The 21,198-nt window shown below is 37.5% G+C and overlaps 1 protein-coding gene and 1 pseudogene across 2 annotated transcripts; one reads left to right on the forward strand and one right to left on the reverse strand.

Annotated features, from left to right (window-relative positions):
- Window positions 1–5,852: 5,852 nt before the first annotated feature.
- On the forward strand, window positions 5,853–6,800 carry LOC308642075 (olfactory receptor 56A3-like; the record flags this gene model as incomplete). Its single annotated transcript, XM_081280676.1, has 1 exon — window positions 5,853–6,800. The coding sequence occupies one exon, from the start codon at window positions 5,853–5,855 to the stop codon at window positions 6,798–6,800; it is 948 nt and encodes a 315-aa protein (XP_081136802.1).
- Window positions 6,801–14,138: 7,338 nt separating this feature from the next.
- Window positions 14,139–17,437, reverse strand: LOC308634788 (olfactory receptor 56A4-like; annotated as a pseudogene). The gene is made up of 3 exons: window positions 17,389–17,437; window positions 16,664–16,887; window positions 14,139–14,834 (listed from the first exon to the last, which is right to left on the reverse strand). The product of its transcript is annotated as an olfactory receptor 56A4-like (transcript).
- Between the last annotated feature and the right edge of the window lie 3,761 nt (window positions 17,438–21,198).

Below are 21,198 nucleotides of genomic sequence, written 5' to 3' on the forward strand. Positions count from 1 at the left end.
CTAGAACAGGGGTTGTGATGTGATGAGAGCTGGGCTTGCAACTGGGAAAGCTTTGTGGTTGAAGGCTGGGGATCAGGTTTGAAAGCAAGTAGAGAAGAGCCCTTCACCAGAAAATTGTCCCACTACCCTGAGGCAGCTCTGCTATGAGGGAGCCCAAGTTAGTCATATGGAGAAGGCTCGGAGAAAGGCCAATGCCTAGCCATTCTGTTGTGTTTGAGCCATTCCAACCAAGGAGCCAGACCTATGAGTAAAGAAGCCATATTGGGCACTCCATCTACAGTAGATGCCCTGGGGTCCTAGAATGTAACTCAGGGTTACATGGTGCAAGGATATCAACTCAGACTCTCCCTAACACATTGTTTTAAAAAAATGTGGGAAAACTGAAGAAACAGAAGAAGGTAAAAGAATGTGACTGGGAGAAATTAAGCAACTAGGATAAAGAGGATCAAAAAAGGCAAAAGACGGAGAGGAAAGGACATGAGGATGAAAAGGGGTAGAAGTTCACTGTAAGCTCTGATCCCCACCTCACCCCAGAAACAGCAGAAGCAGAAGGAAGGAGGATCTTTGGATGCCCAAACTATAGTCCATGTTTCTCTGAAGGAGGCTCAATGGTAAGGAACCAGATTGTCTTGGAAGAATATGTACAGAGCAGAAGGCTGATGTCAGAGCAGGGATTCCACTCACTGAACCAGTTTCAATAAACCCATTTCCAGATTCAAGATAATGAAATCACACAAGATATGGTAACCTGACTGGCTTGCTACTTTGTGAGATCATCTTTTAGATAAGCCAGAATAAGTGGTCAAGTGGTGATAAAAGGTAAAGTTTAAAATTCCCATAGACTTCAGCTTCTAGCTAAGATGGAGTAAAAGGTACTGAATTCGCATTAATAACTGGGAAAAAAAGAGCAATCAAAACTGAGTGAGATATATTAACTAATGGTTCTAATACAGCAGACAACATGCAAGTGAGAACAGAGACCCCTGCGATATGGGAAACAAGTGAGGCAGTTGCTCCAGTTTGCTGCCTTGACTCAGTTCCCAGGCTACCGTGAGGGAGAAGGGATGGAACTTAGGTGGGATTCAGTGGAGTCCCTGAATTGAAGAGGTCTAGTTGGAAGTATTTAAAGAAGAATAAAGCTACAGTTAACAGGGCAGAGTTCTGGGGAAGAAAGAACTGCACACAGAGAGAATGGTCACAATCTTCAAAGAATCCTCAAGTAATGAGTGTAACAAATGAGGAAGCTACATGAGGTAGGGGGAGAAACTACAGTACCCTAAGGATTAAAAAAGAGAGTATCCAACTCTCACATGGGCCTAAAGAATAGCCATTCTACCAGCCAGCAAAGGAAAAAAAAAACATAATTCATGAGGCTTCAAACAGAATACTCAAAGGAATCTTTCTTCAGTTCTGAATCAAAACTAGTTCTAGACCAAAATTTGTTCTAGTTTGTGCTAACAGAGCCCAAAAGTATAAAATTGTTTCCAAGTAACTTACATGCATTCAGAGAAAATATTAAGAATATTTGCAGAATTAAAACTAAATTAAATATAGTATCTAAGCAAAATCCAAAATGTGTGATATACAATAAAAATTTTCTAGAAATGAACATAAGTAGAAAATAAACCACAAATAGGATGAGGAAGGAAATTAATTGGTCAAAATTAGCAAATTAGAAAACAAAAACATTGAAGCAATAAAACTGAATCCCATATATTCAAAAACATTAAGTAGAGTCATAGAAGACATTCAGAAGACAAGGAAAACTGCCAAAGATGAAAAGGTAGATTGATGGCATCAAGGGTAGATTATTACTGCATAAAGAAAAAAAGTTGGATTTGCTTCATTAAATTGAAAGATTCCTGCTGAATAAATTGCAGCATACACTATGATTTTCATGGTATTTTTAAAGGTCCATGACAAATGCCATGAGGAGTTAACTTTGATTCATTCAATTGAATAGGCTGTACCTATCTAATAAGCATGTGCCAGAAGCCCACAGAACTTCTGAAGGAGTTTTTGGAATATGCAAAAGGTTCTGAATGTGCACATGTAAATGAGCATGAACATACGTAGATGAGTAAATAAACTTTCTACCCAGGAGACCACCTGTTGCACAGTATTGGGCTAAATTACCAGGAGAGCATTCAGAAAGAAAGAAAATCACTTTATTTTTTCATCCACCTGCCTAACCTAGGAGGACCTTTTAGGCCCAGGGGAAGGGGAATTGAGAAGTTCAAAAAAGGTAGTGTCCCTGAGCATCTAGAGTATAATTATCTGCAGATACCTCTGGAACCAACCAGAGCCTCAATTCCTGTGAACCTGACCCCATGCTTCATCTCTTCTGTAAGGGAATCTTAGCACAGGTTGCTGTACTGAGTTTAACCAGAAGACAAGACACCTATCTCAATCTGTTTTTCTTTCCTGAGTCAGTACTGCTGAAGTAGTCTGAAAAGGGAGAAATACAGACCATCTCCTCATCAGGTAAAGAGGCACAAATGGGTGTCTGTGCTGTGGGACCTTCTCTGCTTGTCCTCCTCTGGGAACTCTGTAGCACCAGAAATATAACAGCTGGAGTTTGTCCAAAGGATATTAATAGCAGGTAGAAGAACTAGGAAGTGCATCCTCTGGAACCCAGTTGAGAAAATTTGGAGATTTCAGCCATAAATATAAAAATCTTTGATCATTAGCTAGAAATTACATTTGGTCTATGTAACTTCAGAGGCAGGGGACAAAGACCACAGCTGGGTGGCAGTAAGAAAGTAGTAGTTGAGCAAATTTCAGCACAACCCAATCAATTGGTAAAAGATATTGCTGCCAAAATAAAAGAAAAGTGTACCCAGAAAAGTAAGGAGCTACCTATCACTATCTGCACACAATAGTAGCTGGAACTACATGTGCAGAGATGCCTTCCATGCCAGAATTTTATCCAACTAGGTGATCCCTCCAACAACCTTTCCACTTCTTAAAACAAGGCTTCCCTGGTGCCATGCTGTGGGCCTGTTGTGCAGCCTAGGGAAGGGCTTGGACTTCAAGGACTTTGATTTGATTTTAGACTTTCAGCTTCCTGGCTTCCTCATCCTGTCTCTGGCTGGAAACAGAAAACACAAGATCTTAGTTCTCATCACCAGTTCGGCCTCTCACAAATATTTAGTGATATCATGGGTAAAGTATATTTCATTTTTATAAGATTGATGGCCAAGCATATTTGCATGGAATTATTTGCAAGGCCTAAAGGGGTTCTGTAAATTAATTATATCCAACCTTCTGTGTAAAGTGGGATTAGGATTAGAATAGTACAGCATGGTTGCCTACCAACCCAGATTGCAAACCAAGATTAAAAGAGGAGGGGAGGCCAAAGGACAAGTGCTTTGCTAGTAGGGCTGAGCAAGTCACTCAGAGCTTTTTAGATGACTTATGAGTGAAGAACATGCAGAAATGTTCAGAGAAAGGAGAAGTAAATGAATGGGAGACAAAATAATCTTATAGTTCTTATATTGCCCTCAGAAATGCCATGCTAGGGTAAAAATAATTAAGGGACAAAAAACCCCCACATATTTCTTCCCCTAGGCTTCTCCACAAATATGGCTGAATTGCCAGTCCTTCCATTTGACTTGCACTTCTATTTCTTACACATTTGAATCCAATCAGTTAAACCATAGAAAAGGCATAATATCACTGAATCTGAACTTGCACAGTGAAAGTCAGACGGATAAAGTAGTCAACTTACCCTACCTACTTCAGAGCATTGTGAGTCACAAATGAAACATTTTGTTTAAAATTGATTTTGGACTTGCCAAAGTCATTGCTAATATACTCTATTTTAGCAAGAGAAAAATAATTGGGAGATTTTCTAAGTATCAGGCAGGAGAGCTACATCTGTCAGATTTGCTTGGGGAAGCAGAGGTGAAAGGGGGAAACCAGGGAAGGAATGTCCATCCTCCCTCCATGTAGAGCAGCCAATATCACTAAAAGTCTCCCAAATGAGAAGAATCTGAGATGAGCCAGCTGACAGGATTGGAATGGCATTTGGGGAAAAAGAAATACATAACTGAACAAGTGTACTATTTGAATCTCTTGAAAAAGTTATGCCTCTATCAATGTGTCAATATCACACAGTTTGGGGTCTACAGTATAATTACAACTTCCTTGTCACATTGACTCTACCACAAACTATTCCTTCTTTAAAAGATTCCATTTTTTAAATGATTAGTTACATCATGGGTTAAGTATATTTCCTTCTTTATAAGATTGATGGGCAAGCAAATTTTCATGGAATTATTTGCAAGGCCTAAAGGGATTCTAGAAATTATCTGTATCCAACTTTCTGTGTAAAGTCGGATTAGGATTAGAATAGTGCAGCATGGTTGCCTACCAATCTGGATCTTGAGCTCTCAGTTCCATATTTATAAGATATATTTGATAATATAATATATTTTACTATATATAATACATTGATGATTAAATGTAATAAAGTTCTAGAATATTTGAACACACTTCCCTGGAAATAGTAAGGGTTCCAAAAATAATTATATAATTTTATGTTATATTGGAGAGCCTAATGAAAAAGAAACAGGACAATTCTTAAATGCTCACTGGAAAAGAGCTTATAAACCCACAAAATAACACCTTAATAGAGATTTCTGTCCCAGTAAACAGACTTAAGTACAAAGGACTATATGATTTGAAAGGCCTGACTAATACTTTTGCCAAGCGGCAGCATTCTTTGGGATCTCCTTAACAAATACATGTTCAATTCTTTTTCTCCAGCCTATCCCTCAGGTCAGAGGTAGCCATCGCTCTTGCAGATGTCATTATCGTTGTTCATGTTGTTTGTTCTCATTAGTACCCATCAGCCTCCAGAATCATTTTAGTTTTACTCCTTCACAGTAAGAGTGTTTCTTTTTCACTTTGTGACCCTGTCACCTTATGGAATAACAGGGGAAGACTAAATAAAATGAAAAAAGTGGCAATATTGAACTACTGTCTGGAGGGTGAGAAACATATACATGGATCATTATATTCAAGAGAGAAAAGGAGCATGAAAAAGGGATGGAAGGCTGGTAAGGTACCATGTAGCCCCTCCCCTGCACAATTACAATCAGAAGATTTTCACTTGTTCAATGACACTTGTTACTCCCTTGTAACTGTGTGAAATTGCTCATTCACTTTAAACTTGTTTCTTCCAGAAATTAGCTATTCTCCAAATATGAAGATCCATCTAAGAAGTAGAGGAGGGTACAATTATGTGGTAGGGTCATTTTACCAAATAAAAGTGACCTCTTACATAATCGGAAGTTAATTTTATTTTTAGTATATAATAAATAAAAATCTCTAATTAAATAAAAAATAAATTCAACTAAAATCTCGAAATGTAAATTCCATGGGAACTAGGGACATTTATCTGTGTCCCTTTTATGTCAGGCTCTACCAGGCATACTGTGAAAATTAAATTGCAGATATGATAGTTTATGTGGCTGTGAAAAAGAAAACAGGAAAAATTTACAGATACATATTGAGAATCTCATCTGTCCCCAAAGTTTCCTAAGTAATTTTTTTTCCTTTTAAGTTTCTGAAAGTACCCAAGAATTCTATTGAAAGCAAAAATTGATTAAATCAAGCCTATAATAAATCACATTATCTCATTCCTCTGCACTGTATAGTAATAGGAGTAGCCCAAATAGCATGGCATTATGGATAAACAGACAAATAACAATGGCCTGAATATACTGCCACAAGTTGTGTCCACATAAAGAAATTTGTTCTGTTTTCGTGTACTTAGAGTCATCAGATGATTATTATCCTCATTTTACAGATCACTAAAAGAAAGTTGTAAAAATACATGACTAAATATGGTGGCACAGCAAAATGACACCGACCCCAGTGGAATTTCAGACTTCCTTCTGAATTGTTTTGTCACATCTCCCTGCTTGCAACTCTGGCTGTCCCTGCCCCTCAGTCTCCTCTTCCTCCTGGCCATGGGGGCCAATGCTATCCTTCTGATCACCATATGGCTGGAGGCCTCCCTGCATGAACCCATGTACTATCTGCTCAGCCTCCTCTCCTTGCTGGATATTGTGCTCTGCCTCACTGTCATCCCCAAGGTCCTGGCCATCTTCTGGTTTGAACTCAGGCTCATCAGCTTCTCTGCCTGCTTCCTTCAGATGTATATCATGAATAGCTTTCTAGCCATGGAATCCTGTACATTCATGGTAATGGCCTTTGATCGCTATATAGCCATCTGCCACCCACTGAGATACACATCCATCATAACTGACCAATTTGTAGTCAAGTCTATAATTTTTATTGTGGCCAGGAATGTCTTCATATGTCTGCCCATCCCCATTCTCTCAGCACGACTCTATTACTGTGGGAGAAATGTCATTGAAAACTGCATCTGTGCCAATATGTCTGTCTCCAGGCTCTCTTGTGATGATGTCACCCTCAATCGCCTTTACCAGTTTGCTGGAGGCTGGACGCTACTGGGATCTGACCTTATCCTCATTTTCCTCTCTTACATCCTCATACTGCGAGCTGTGCTAAAACTCAAGGCTGAGGGTGCTGTGGCCAAAGCCCTCAGCACTTGTGGTTCCCACTTCATCCTCATCCTCTTCTTCAGCACCATTCTTCTGGTCTTTGTCCTCACACATGTGGTCAAGAGAAAGGTCTCTCCTGATGTGCCAGTTTTGCTCAATGTCCTTCACCATGTCATCCCTGCAGCCCTAAACCCCATTGTTTATGGGGTGAGAACCCAGGAGATCAAGCAAGGAATCCAGAGATTACTGAAGAAAGGGTGGTAACAAGGGCAACTGACTCTCTGCTTTCCTAATGTAGGATGACTTGATAATCACTTGATGGAAAATTGGGCTGAGACCTATAACTTGGAGACAGGATTTCAAAGTAAATGTAAGTACTAGTTCTGAAATAAGTTCCTGACTCCTTACACTTTAAATCCAATAAATTCTTCCAAAACACACACGCAAAAAAAATAGAAAAAAAATTCCAACATCTTAGTAACCTTTCAATGATTCCTTAATATTTATGATTCTATTTTGTCTAAAATATAAGAACTCAAGAAGATGAATACTATAGTAGAGAAATAACTCCCAGTGAATACTAAACGTACATCTTTAAGCATTTATTTTTTTAAAACAAATATAACTGTGGATATCAGTGGCCTTGATAATAACTTGCTATTATAAATATTACTATTGTTATCCCATCTGCATAATGCAATTGGGAAAAGACCATGATAGTTTAAATGTCAGTATTGACAGTGGTTAGTGTCCATAATCTCTTTCACTTCACTCCAACCAGAATAATACCTTTTTCTCCCCCTCCTCTTTTTCAAGCAAAGCCCTTTTTTTGTTGGCAGAATCCTCAAAAAAATAAATCTCCTGTAAAAATTAAGGACACATGGAGTAATGAGTTTTTCTGGTATTACCATAGAAAGCCTTCTCCTTAATGTCTTTTCGCCACATGTAGGAATCACAGTGACTCCACTTGTGATCTGTGGACAGGACTCTGCTAGAAAATTCTCATATGTTACAATATCAGAAAACACCCTAGAAAGGACACTTAAATATACTAGGGTCTATTACCAATGGGGCAGAGGTTTCCTAAAGCAACTTCTTTCTTCCTGGAACTTGGTTAGAGAACTGGTAAGTATAAAGACACATAGAACAATTGGCAATGATTGAGAAACTCATATGGTATTTAGACAAAAATATAAAACAATCTGGGACCTATGATTATTAAAGAATATTTTATCCTATGTAAAAAGACAGGAAAAAAATGGGGTACAAATCCAGAGACAGTGGTGCATACCTGTTATCCCAGATATGTGGGAGGATGAGGAAGGAGAATGGCAAGGTCAAGAGCAAAACAGTTCATCAAAATTAAAAGAAATAAAAAATAGGTACATACACATTCAGGAAATGACTCAAATAAGAGAAAACCTGAGATGTGAGATGGTGAGTTTCATGTTCTGCATTGTGGTGCTTGAACAACCATAGGTGCCATAGGTGACTTCTGTGGCTAAGAGGAACCCAGGAGTATCACTCACCTTCAGGATCCTTGTCTGTCACATGAAGGCCGAAAACTAATTGTTTAAAATGGCAGAAGACATTCTTACTAGCTTTCTGTATGTTAAACAGGCTCACAATGAACTACATTTAAATCCAGGAAAATGTACATTGTAATTACTTTTATCAATGAATAATAAAAAATAATAGCATTAAAATAAGCAATAATTGTTTAAGTTAGGAGTTAAAGAAATAATTGCATCCTAATTTTTATGTCTCAAGATAAATTTGCCTTCAACAGATTTTCACAATTCTATACATCAATATCAGAAACTGGCTAATTTTAATTGTAATAAAAAAATTTAGGGAGCACATAAGATATATGGAATACTTCATAACCTACCATTCAGTAAGGAACAGATATAGAAAATCTCATCCTTTGAACAATGGAACACATAGATAATGTTAAAATGAAGAATTTGTCAGTAACTTTTTATGTACCTTTATTGTATTTATTTATTTTTGTATGGTGCTGAGGATTAAACCCAGTACCCCCTCACACATGCAAGGCAAGCATTGTACTGCTGAGCCCCAGCCCCAGCCCTGATTCGTCAATAACTTTAACATTACCTGGAATTAGTCAATCTTCTATGTGCATCCTACAGATATCAAAGGAAATATTTCACTAGAGAGTGATAAGGAAATATTGATCAAAATTGCAAAGTGTCCACAGCACAGCAGTAGCCCTGCAGGCCAAATCTGAGCACCAGCTATTTCTTTGTCCAATACATATTCACTACCTGATAAGTGTCACACATTCTATGTGCTGACTACAGGGGCACGAACAAGACAAGATATATGTATATTCTGAAGGGAAATTTAAGACATTAAGTAAGGAAACAAATTTTTAAATTACTTCAGAAAGTAGTACATTCTATAAGAAAAAAAAAGATGTTATAATCTATCTTTCCATTAGAGAAGCCAGAAGAAGGACACTTTGCAGTAATTTCATTCTTCTTCATAACTGAGTAAAACTCCATTATGTAGATATGCCACATTTTTTTATTCATTCATCTGTTTCCTTGCAACTTGCCAGTAAATAGAAGGAACTGGAGAATATCACACTAACAGAAATAAGCCAAATTCAGAAAGTCAAGGGTTGAATATTTTCTCTCATTTGTGTAAGTCTGAGAAAATAAGGAGGGGATGTGGGCAAGGAAGACGCAGGAAAATGGAAGGGAAATTCAGTGGTGTAGATAAGGAAAGTATGAGGAAAATATGAGGAACTGTGGAATTAAGTTGACCGAATTATGCTGTTTCCATGTGTGAATGAACCATGGTGAGTTACACCTTTATTTATACCTATAAGTACTAACTTATAAAAACAATAAATTTATGCCGGGCCGAGGCTATGGGAATAAGAAGTGGGGATGCCAAGGGAGAAGGAAAGAGAGTGAAGAGGTACTGGAGACTTAAATGGAACAAATTATAATCTATGCATGTGTGATTATATCAAAATGAACCCCACAATTATGTACAGCTAATTTTTAAGAGGCCACTTTTCATCTGATTATTAAGAACGTGATCTCTGTCTAGTACAAGATAATTATTTATATGGGTTTGTCTCTGTGTCTTCTATTCTGCACCACCCATCTACATTTCTGATTTGGTGCCAATACCATGGCATTTTTGTTACTACAGCTCTGTAGTATAATTTAATGTCTGGTATTGTGATGCTTCCTACTTCACTTTTCTCACTAAGGATTGCTTCAGCTATTCTGGGTCTCTTAATTTTCCAAATGAATTTCATGAGTGCTTTTTCTATTTCTGTGAAGAACATTATTGGAAATTTAATAGGAATTGCATTAAATCTGTATAGTACTTTTGGTATTGTGGCCACTTAGATAATATTAATTCTGCCTATCCAAGAGCATGGGAGATCTTTTCATCTTCTAAGTCTTTGCCTAATTTCTCTTTCAGTTGATTGATCACTGATGTATAGGAAAGCATTTGATTTATGAATGTTAATTTTATACTCTGCTATTTTTCTGAATTTATTAGTTTTAGAAGTTTTCTGACTGAGTTTTTTGGGTCTTCTAAATATATAATCATGTCTTTGGCAAATAGTGATAGTTGAGTTCTTGTTTTCACATTCATATCCCTTTAATTTCTTTTTCGTGTCTAATTGCTCTGACTAGTTTCAAGGATGAGGTTGAATAGAAGAGGAAAAAGAGGGTATTCTTGTCTTGATCCAGTTTTTAGAGGCAATGTTTTCAATTTTTCTCCATTTAGAATGATGATGTCCTTGGGTCTAACATTAACAGCTTTTACAATGGTGAGGTCTGTTCCTACTATCCCTAGTTTTTTCTAGTGTTGTGAACATGAATGGGTGCTATATTTTCTTAAATGTTTTTTTTCTGCATCTATTGAGATAGTCATGAGATTGATGTCTATAAATCTATTGATGTGATGAATGCTTATAGCAGCTCAATTTACAATAGGTACACAATAAAACCAACCTAGATGCACTTCAACAGAAGAATGGATAAATGCAATGATGATATGTTGTATATACACAATGAAATATTACTCAGCCATAAAGAGAAATGAAATTATGGCATTTGCCAGTAAATGGATGGAATGAAGACTATCATAATAAGTGAGTAAGCCAATTCACAAAAACCAAAAGCCAAAAGTTCTCACAAATATGCAGATGCTAACACGAAATTGGGGGTGGGGAATAGAAGTACTTTGGATTAGACAAATGAAATGAAGAACAGAAAGCAAAATTAAGAGTAGGAAAGTTAGTAGAATCAATCAGACATTACTTTCCTATGTTTATATATGAATTCACAATCAATGTAATTCTACATCATGTACAACAAGAAGGATGGGAAGTTGTATGCCATATATACATACATATTTATATATTTATATATTTTGTTTTGTTTTTCTAAAATACATTCTACTGTCATGTATAAATAAAACAAAAAAAATTAGAAAGAATGTGATTTCTGTGAAAATTATTTTTAAACTAAAATTATGCATATTGAATATTGTTCATTTGCATATAAAGAGTAAATCTGTGTCAGTTATATAGGACAGTAAATACAAAGTCTAAGCCTAGAATAAGTGGAAGTCCAAGGAGTAGTGGAGATCCCAGCAGGATGATAGGATACAGTCATGGGAAGCGAAAGGCAGAAGACAGGTCAGTGGAATCTGAGGAATTCTGACTACAAGTAGAAGGAGTTCTTTCTCTAAACAAAGTAGCCCTGATCATGAGAAGGTGACTTTCAAAGCCCAGACCTGGCAGATGACTGAAAGTCAATGCAAAATGTTAGAATGGGAACATGAATCAGAAGGAGAGCCCTCCCTATGAGCCAGAGCCCATATAAAGGAAGAGAATAGGCCTTAAAATCTGTATTCTTATTGGTATATTGGTACTGGAGAAGGAATACTATAACCCAGATACATTATATCTTGGATAAGTTTAATTATTATGGTGCTCAACTCTAAAGCATACACCTCAATTATTCCATCCTTATTACTTCTTGACAGGAGGCATCTAAAGGCAGATCTCAAACAAATGGTAGAAAATCATTACAACAGGCTGATGGCTATAACTAAAGGGAACCTAAAACAATCATCCATCCAACATATTTTACAAGGAATTCTTGGATGGAAAGCAGGGGGTGGGATGTTGTACACATTCAAGGAGTCTTCTTAAATTCTTTCTGTGGAATAAGTATGTAATATCTCATTTTTATTGGTGTCTCTTTAAAGCTTGCTTTAAAAGTATATCTTCCATTTTAAATATAGAAAGTCCATTTCTCTGCTACATTACACTAATTAATACTTTTAATATTATAAAATAACATATGTTTTAATATGTTTGCGAAAACAACTATATGAAATATAATAGATAAGCAGTGCTGTCTTTGGAATGAGACTATACTTGAAAAATCCCTTGGTGGAAACAAATGTCTTGACAGAAGCAAAAACAAGTTATTATATAGTATTATATCTAATGCTAGATGTTACAGATGCAAAGAAAAATGAGTTCACAATCTATTGGTAGTAGCAAGAAATTGTGAATGCATGTTATTCAACAGATGAAAAAGTTTCTTGAGTGAAGGGATGGAAATTAGTGATCCTAAATGAAACATCTAAGTGAGATTAAAATACCATACTAATGAAAAGATTTACCTTGCTCTTGGATAGTCAGAATTAATATTGTCAAAATGACCATACAACCAAAAGCACTATACAGATTTAATGCAATTCCAATCAAAATCCCAATGACATTCCTCATAGAAATAGAAAAAACAATCAAGAAATTCATCTGGAAAAATAAGAGACCCAGAATATCTAAAGCATGCTTAGCAAGAAGAGTGAAGCAAGTGGCACCACTATACCAGACATTAAAATATACTACATTTTGGAGGGAACTTTAGCACACACACATCAGATGGAGCACTAATCTCTAGGATATATAAAGAATTCAAAATCTTAACACCAAAAAAAAACAAATAAACCAATCAATAAGTGGGTCAAGGAACTGAACAGACACTTCTCAAAAGATGATATACAATCAATCAAAAATTTATGAAAAAATGCTCAACATCTCTAGCAATGGAGAAATGCCAATCAAAACTATTCTAAGATTTCATCTCACTGCAGTCAGAATGGCAGCTACTAAGAACACAAACAATAATAAGTGTTGATGAGGATGTATGGATAAGGGCACACTTATACATTGCTGGTGGGACTACAAATTGGTGAAACCAACCTGGAATGTAGTATGGGAATTCCTTGGAAAAAGGGGAATGGAACCACATTTGACCCAGCTGTCCCACTCCCCAGTTTATACTCAAAGGACTTAATAACACATACTACAGGAACACAGCGACATCAATTTTTATAGCAGCACAATTCACAATAGATAAATTGTGGATCCAACTCAGATGCCCTTCAGTAGATGAATGGTTAAAGAAAATGTTGTATATGAAAACAATGGAATACTACACAGCATTAAAAGAGTATAAAATCATGGCATTTGCAGGTAAATGGATAGGAGGAAAACAAATGCCAATGTCTGCTCTGACATAAGGATGCTGATTAATAATGGGGATGGGAGGAGGGAAACATGGGAGGAATGAACTTCAGATAGGGTAAAGGGGAGGGAGGGTAAGGGAGGGAGGATGGGTGTAGGAAAGATGATGTATGAAAACACAAATGGTGTGAATCTAATTTGTGTTCAACCAGAAACATGAAAAATTGGTTCGACTTGTTTAATACGAAATGAATTGCATTCTACAGTTGTATATAACAAATTAGAATAAATAAAATTAAAAATTTTTTAAATACCATTCTGATGACTCAAACTTCTATTCTAAGCTTTTATCTTACCCTGATAAACATCAGTTGCTTACTTCTTCACTCAGATACTTTAGTTATTTCAAATATGCAGTCATGAAAAGAATTGGTACAGAAATGAAGTTCATCAAAAGTGGATCTCCTGATATTATGGACCAAGTTAGCTTCTCAGTTAATGGAAATTTCAGTATTTCAATTGATCTTGCTAAAAGCTGGGGAGTCCTCCATTAATCCATTCCAGCTTTTACACTCTTCAAATAGACTCTCTGTAAATATGGTGAACCCATAACTTCAATATTCAATCACAACCTTAACATAAGTTATTATCATTTTTAACACAAATTATTGAAAGAAAGGCTTTATTGTTTTTCCCAATCCTGTTCATACCCACAATGTTCCTTGAAAGTGCTTCCTCATTGTTGCCTATAAATTAAATGAGACTTACTCAGAATGTAAATACAAAAAAAAGAGCATAGAAAATATTAAACACTTATTTAATGAATAATTAAGAGATTGTGGTGGTACAAAGTAAAATAAAGAATGTAATGGATACCTAAATGTGGGTTTAGCACATATTTGTAAAGAGAGAATGAGAATGAGTATTTTAAAAGTAGTTTAGAAAGTTTGGGATGAAGATGAAGATAGACACATGGATGCCATATGATATCCCTTGAGATACTCAGATGAAATCAAGACATGTCCAGATTTCTACAGTGTCTGATCTTGGATTCATATCTCTCAAGACCAGGATTTGAATAGTTTGTTGATCCCCTGCTTAATTTCCTGGGTACAAACTCCATAAACAATGGAGTTGAGGGCTGGTGGGATGAGGTGATGCAGGACGTTGAGAAGAATAGGTACCTCTGAGGGTATCTTCTTTCCTGCCTTGTTTGTAAACATGAAGACTAGCAGCAGTGTATAGAAGAAAAGTATAAGAATAAGATATGAGCCACAAGTACTCAAAGCCTTGGTGGTGGCACCTCCCGACAGCAAGCTTATAACAGCCCTCAAAATGAAGCAGTAAGACAGCAAGATGAGCACCAGGTGATAACCTAGAAGGCACCAAACACTCACGAATTGATAGAGATTATTGAGGTGAATATCCCCACAGGAGACCTTGGCTACAGAAATGTTGGCACATATACACTTCTCCACCATGTTGCTGGCACAGTAGTTGAGCCTAGCAGCCAGGACTGGAGTAGGAAGTGTGGCTAGCAGATAGCGGAAGACAATGAAGATGGCTACATTGATGAAAAACTGCTCTGTGATGATGGAGAAGTATCACAGTGGGTGGCAGATGGAAACATAGTGATCATAGGCCATGACCACAAAGGTGGAAGATTCCATGGGGAGGAAGGTATTCATGATGAACATCTGCAGGAAGCAACCTGAAAAGCTAATGTTCTTCATGTTGAACCAGAAGATGAGCAGGACCTGCCAGAATCATTGTTCTCAAAAACACTGTATATTCATTACCATGTTAGAGCACCTAACTCTTATGAAAACGCTCAGAGTTTGTTAAAACCAACCCACCCTCAAACCACAGCCCCACAACCCCCCGGGACAGTATCGTCATTTCAAATCCTTTCTAAACCCATCTCAATCTCCAAAGTCTAACTTATACCCTTTCCTAATTCTACAGACCAACCTTTGGTTTAAAAAAAATGCTTATTTGTAGCCCTGTCCTCTCCTGATCTCTATAGTTCTTTTTTTTAAATTTTTTATTGGTTGTTCACAACATTACAAAGCTCTTGACACATCATATTTCATACCTTAGATTGAAGTGGGTTATGAACCCCCAATCCTACCCCAAATGCAGATTGCAGAATCACGTTGGTTACACATCCACAATTTTACATAATGCCCTATTAGTAATTGTTGTATTCTGCTACCTTTCCTATCCCCTACTATCCCCCCCTCCCCTCCCAACTTCTCTCTCTACCCCATCTACTGTAATTCATTTCTCTCCTTGTTTATTTTCCCATTCCCCTCACAACCTCTTATATGTAATTTTGTATAGCAATGAGGGTCTCCCTCCATTTCCATGCAATTTCCCTTTTCTCTCCCTTTCCCTCCCACCTCATGTCTCTGTTTAAAGTTAATCTTCTCTTCCTGCTCTTCCTCCCTACTCTATAGTTCTTACTCAAACTCCTGTAGGCTTATCTGCCCATCACGGAAATTTTCAAGAAGAAACATTTTACACATAAGAAACATTTTACAATAATGTTTCCTATCACAGTGAATGATACAAATGTACATCCAATTACATTTAGAAAGGAAATTCTAGAGCCCTGGAGTGTAGGAGTAGAATAATTCAGACGTTATGATAGGTAAGAAGAGAATTTAAATTTTAAATATCACTTAGATATTGAGAGATGATCTGTCCACTGGAAATAATGAAAACTTAAAAAGACATGAACATAAAAATTAAGAGGGCATATCTGTGTGGGATGTGGTGCAGTGGTTTTCCTTTAGGGATGGGGAGGATTCATAGAAGCAAAACAGCATACTGTGTAAAGAAAGAAGGATGAAATCTGGAAAACAGTATTTAGATTCCTTAGAAAATTTAGAATGGAACCACCATTTGACCCAGCTATCCACTCCTTGGTTTATATCCAAAGGACTTAAAAACAGCATACTAGAGTGTTGCAGCCACATCAGTGTTTATAGCAGCTCAATTGACAATAGCTAAACTGTGGAACCAACCTAGATGCCCTTCAATAGGTGAATGGATAAAGAAACTGTGGTATATATACACAATGGAATATTATTACTCAGCAATTAAAGAGGATAAATCATGGCATTTTCAGGTAAATGGAAGGAGTTGGAGAATATCATGCTAAGTGAAGTAAGCCAATCCCAAAAAACCAAAGGCCAAATGTGATTAGTGGATGCTGATCCATAATGAGAGGAGAATATGGGAGGAATGGAAGAACTTTGGATAGGGCAAAGAGGAGGAAGGGAAAGGGAGAGGGCATGGGGGTAGGCAAGTTGGTGGAATGAGATGGACATCATTACACTAGGTACACGTAAAAAGACACAATTATGTGAATCTACTTTGTATACAACCAAAGAAATAAAATATTGTGCTCCATTTATATACTATGAATCAAAATGCATTTGGCTATCATGTATAACAAATTATAACAGTAAGGAGGGAAGAAAGGAAGAAATGGAAGGAAGGAAGGAAGGAAGGAAGGAAGGAAGGAAGGAAGGAAGGAAGGAAGTTGACTGTCTGGAAGAAAGTCTATAGAGGGTCTGACCTTGGGGATGACTGTGAGGCAGAGGATGACATCCAGCCCAGAGAGGATGGCCAGCAGGTAGTACATGGGCTCATGCAGAGATGCTTCCTGCCAGATGGTCATTAATAAAACAAAGTTGGCTTCCAGGGCCAAAACTAGGAGAAGAGCCGATAGGATAGAGAGCCAGTGTTGTGTATCTTGCATGTCTGGAAAGCACATCATCAGGAATTCAATCACCTGTGTCCCTGTGTTGTTGGAGGATTATACCATGACCATCAGGTGGGGCTGGAAATGGCTGAAAGAAAACAGTCAGCAATTATTAATAAACTCCTAACTGATCTGTCTACCTCTATTCTAGGCTTTCAGTTTTATCCACAATTCTACTGAATAATAGTCTCCATTAAGTTTAAATTAGGCCTGCGTCTCACAGACAAATTACTCAGGCTCAGTGCTAAAGAACCCGCAAAAACTGCTTCTTGTAGCCTGCTCCTATCAGAACATACACCAAGCCCAGAGCGGCCGAATTCCGGCTCCTGGAACTGCTCTGGCCCACAGCTAAAGAACCCACGGAAACTGCTTCTCGGTCCAAGTCCTGCTGAATACTGTGGAGGTAAATACTAACCGAGTTTTCATAGGCAGTGGCAACAGGATTGAGACGGGGCTTGTGAGGGCCGTTCAGGACTCACCCGTTGCTTTGGTCACCCGGCAAAGGGAACGAAATGCTGCCATTTGCATGGGATACCAACATGGCAGAGATCTGAGGTCATCAGAATGCAGCAGAGGAGATAACTTCATCGATACCAGCGGCGACAAAAACAGTTGGTCTCCTGGTAAAGAAAGTGAGTCACATACACCCGAGTCTCTCTCACTTTGTCATCAGGCCAGAGGGGCAGAGTAGAGCCGCTGCCAGCGCCCGGAAAAGGCCCAGCGACCTGCAGGCGTGGTAGTCACATCACCCCAATTGGAGTAGGGGCAGAACAGAGCCGCCTCCCATGCCCGGAACAGGCCCAGTGACCCGCCGGCATGGTAGACACATCACCCCAATTGGAATAAGGGCAGAGCAGAGCCACCACCCACGCCTGCAAGGTAGGCAGACTTGCGACTGACGGGCAGAACAGGCCCAGGGGTCCGCGGGCATGGTAGAGAGATCACCCCAATTGGAGGAGGAGCACAGCTGCCGCCCGCCCCTGCAAGGGAGACTTTTCAACTATACAAGAGCAATATAAATATACAGGGGGGAAATTTCAAAAACACAACAGTTTCACCAAGCAGAAAGAAACGCAAGCAGTATGAAAAGACAAGGAAAGAAACGACCACAATCAATGCAGGTCAACTCAACTTTAGAAGAGGTAATAGCTGCAGCAGATGGAATGTCAGATAAAGAATTCAGGATACACATGCTTCAGATGATCTGGAGTCTCAAGGAAGACATTAGACAGCAAAATCAGACAATGAAAGATAACTTCGACAATGAATTACATAAACAAATCCAAGAAGCAAAAGATCATCTATACAGGGGGATGGACATTATGAAAAACAAACAAACAGAAATCCTAGAAATTCAGGAAGCAATAAACCAACTTAAAAACTCAATTGAGAATACTACCAGCAGAGTAGAACACTTAGAAGATAGAACATCACAAAATGAAGACAAAGTATTTCAACTTGAAAAGAACATAGACAGCTCAGCAAGACTGTTAAGAAACCATGAGCAGAACATCCAAGAAATATGGGATAACATAAAGAGACCAAACTTAAGAGTCATTGGGGGGCTGGGGATGTGGCTCAAGCGATAGAGTGCTCGCCTGGCATGCGTGCGGCCCGGGTTCGATCCTCAGCACCACATACAAACAAAGATGTTGTGTCCGCCAAAAATTGAAAAATAAATATTAAAAATTATCTCTCTCACTCTCTCTCTCTCTGCCTCTCTCTTAAAAAAAAAAGAGTTATTGGGATCCAGGAAGGTATAGAGGTCCAAACTAAAGAAATGAGCAATCTATTCAATGAAATAATACTAGAAAACTTCTCAGACTTGAAGAATGAGACAGAATCCCAAATCCTAGAAGCCTACAGGACGCAGAATGTGCAAAATCATAAGAGATCCACACCTAGACACATTAAAATGAAGATTCCCAACATACAGAATAAGGAGAGAATTTTAAAAGCTACAAGAGAAAGGAAGCAGATTACATTTAGGGGTAAAACAATCAGGATAACAGCTGATCTTTCAACACAGACTCTGAAAGCTAGAAGATCCTGGAATAACATATTTCAAACACTGAAAGAAAATGGGTTCCAACCAAGAATCGTGTATCCAGCAAAATTAAGCTTCAGGATGGAAGATGAAAATAAAACCTTCCACGATAAACAAAAGTTAAAAGAATTTGTAGCTAGAAAACCATCTTTTCAAAAAATCCTTGGCAAAACATTACAGGAAGATGAAATGGAAAATAACAATGAAAACCAACAGTGGGAGGTAGGACAGTAAAGAGGGGAAAAATAATCAAAGAGGAAAACAAACCATGTTTAGTAATATAAATAAACAAATATGGCTGGAAGAACAACCCATATCTCAATAATAACCCTAAATGTTAATGGCTTAAAATCACCAATTAAGAGACACAGGCTAGTAGAATGGATCACAAAACAAGACCCAACAATATGCTGCCTACAGGAGACATATTTGATAGGAAAAGACATACATAGACTGAAGGTGAAAGGTTGGGAAAAATCATATCACTCATATGGACTTCAGAAACAAGCAGTAGTGTCCATACTCATATCAAATAAAATAGATTTCAAGCCAAAGTTAATCAAAAGGGATAAAGAGGGACACTACATACTGCTCAAGGGAACCATACACCAACAAGACATAACAATCATAAATATATATGCCCCAAACAATGGTGCATCTATGTTCATGAAACAAACTCTTCTCAGGTTCAAGAGTCTAATAGACCACCATACAATAATCATGGGAGACTTCAACACACCTCTCTCACCACTGGAAAGATCTTCCAAACAAAAGTTGAATAAGAAAACTATAGAACTCAATAACACAATTAATAACCTAGACTTAATTGACATATATAGAATATACCACCCAACATCAAGCAGTTGTACTTTTTTCTCAGCAGCAAATGGATCCTTCTCAAAAATAGACCATATATTATGTCACAGGGCAACTCTTAGACAATATAAATGAGTAGAGATAATACCATGCATCTTATCTGATCATAATGGAATGAAACTGAAAACCAATGATAAAAGAAGGAAGGAAAAATCATGCATCACTTGGAGAATGAACAATAGGTTACTGAATGATCAATGGGTTTTAGAAGACATCAAGGAGGAAATTAAAAACTTCTTAGAGTTAAATGAAAACACAGACACAACATATTGGAATCTATGGGACACACTGAAAGCAGTTCTAAGAGGAAAATTCATTGCTTGGAGCTCATTCCTTAAAAAAAGAAAAAACCAACAAATAAATGATCTCATACTTCATCTCAAAATGCTAGAAAAAGAAGAGCAAAACAACAGCAAAAGAAGTAGAAGGCAAGAAATAATTAAAATCAGAGCTGAAATTAATGAAATCAAAACAAAAGAAACAATTGAAAAAAATTGACAAAACTAAAAGTTGGTTCTTTGAAAAAATAAATAAAATCGACAGACCCTTAGCCATGCTAACGAAGAGAAGAAGAGAGAGAACTCAAATTACTAGCATACAGGATGAAAAAGGCAATATCACAACAGACACTTCAGAAATACAGAAGATAATCAGAAATTATTTTGAATCCTTATACTCCAATAAAATAGAAGATAGTGAAGGCATCAAAAATTTCTTAAGTCATATGATCTGCCCAGATTGAGTCAGGAGGATATACACAACCTAAACAGACCAATAACAATTGAGGAAATAGAAGAAACCATCAAAAGACTACCAACTAAGAAAAGCCCAGGACCTGATGGGTATACAACAGAGTTTTACAAAACCTTTAAAGAGGAACTAATACCAATACTTTTCAAGCTATTTCAGGAAATAGAAAAAGAGGGAGAACTTCTAAATTCATTCTACGAGGCCAACATCACCCCGATTCCTAAACCAGACAAAGACACCTCAAAGAAAGAAAACTACAGACCTATATCTCTAATGAACCTAGATACTAAAATCCTCAATAAAATTCTGGCGAATCGGATTCAAAAACATATCAAAAAAATTGTACACCATGATCAAATAGGATTCATCCCTGGGATGCAAGCCTGGTTCAATATACGGAAATCAATAAATGCTATTCACCACATCAATACACTTACAAATAAGAACCATATGATCATCTCCATAGATGGAGAAAAAGCATTCGACAAAGTACAGCATCCCTTTATGTTCAAAACTCTAGAAATCTAGGGAAAATAGGAACATACCTCAACATTGTAAAAGCAATCTATGCTAAGCCTCAGGCTAGCATCATTCTGAATGGAGAAAAATTGAAGGCATTCCCTCTAAAATCTGGAACAAGACAGGGATGCCCTCTCTCACCACTTCTGTTCAAAAT

Source organism: Spermophilus citellus (assembly GCF_964194105.1).
Source record: "Spermophilus citellus genome assembly, chromosome: 2".
In the NCBI taxonomy this organism is placed as follows: domain Eukaryota; kingdom Metazoa; phylum Chordata; class Mammalia; order Rodentia; family Sciuridae; genus Spermophilus; species Spermophilus citellus.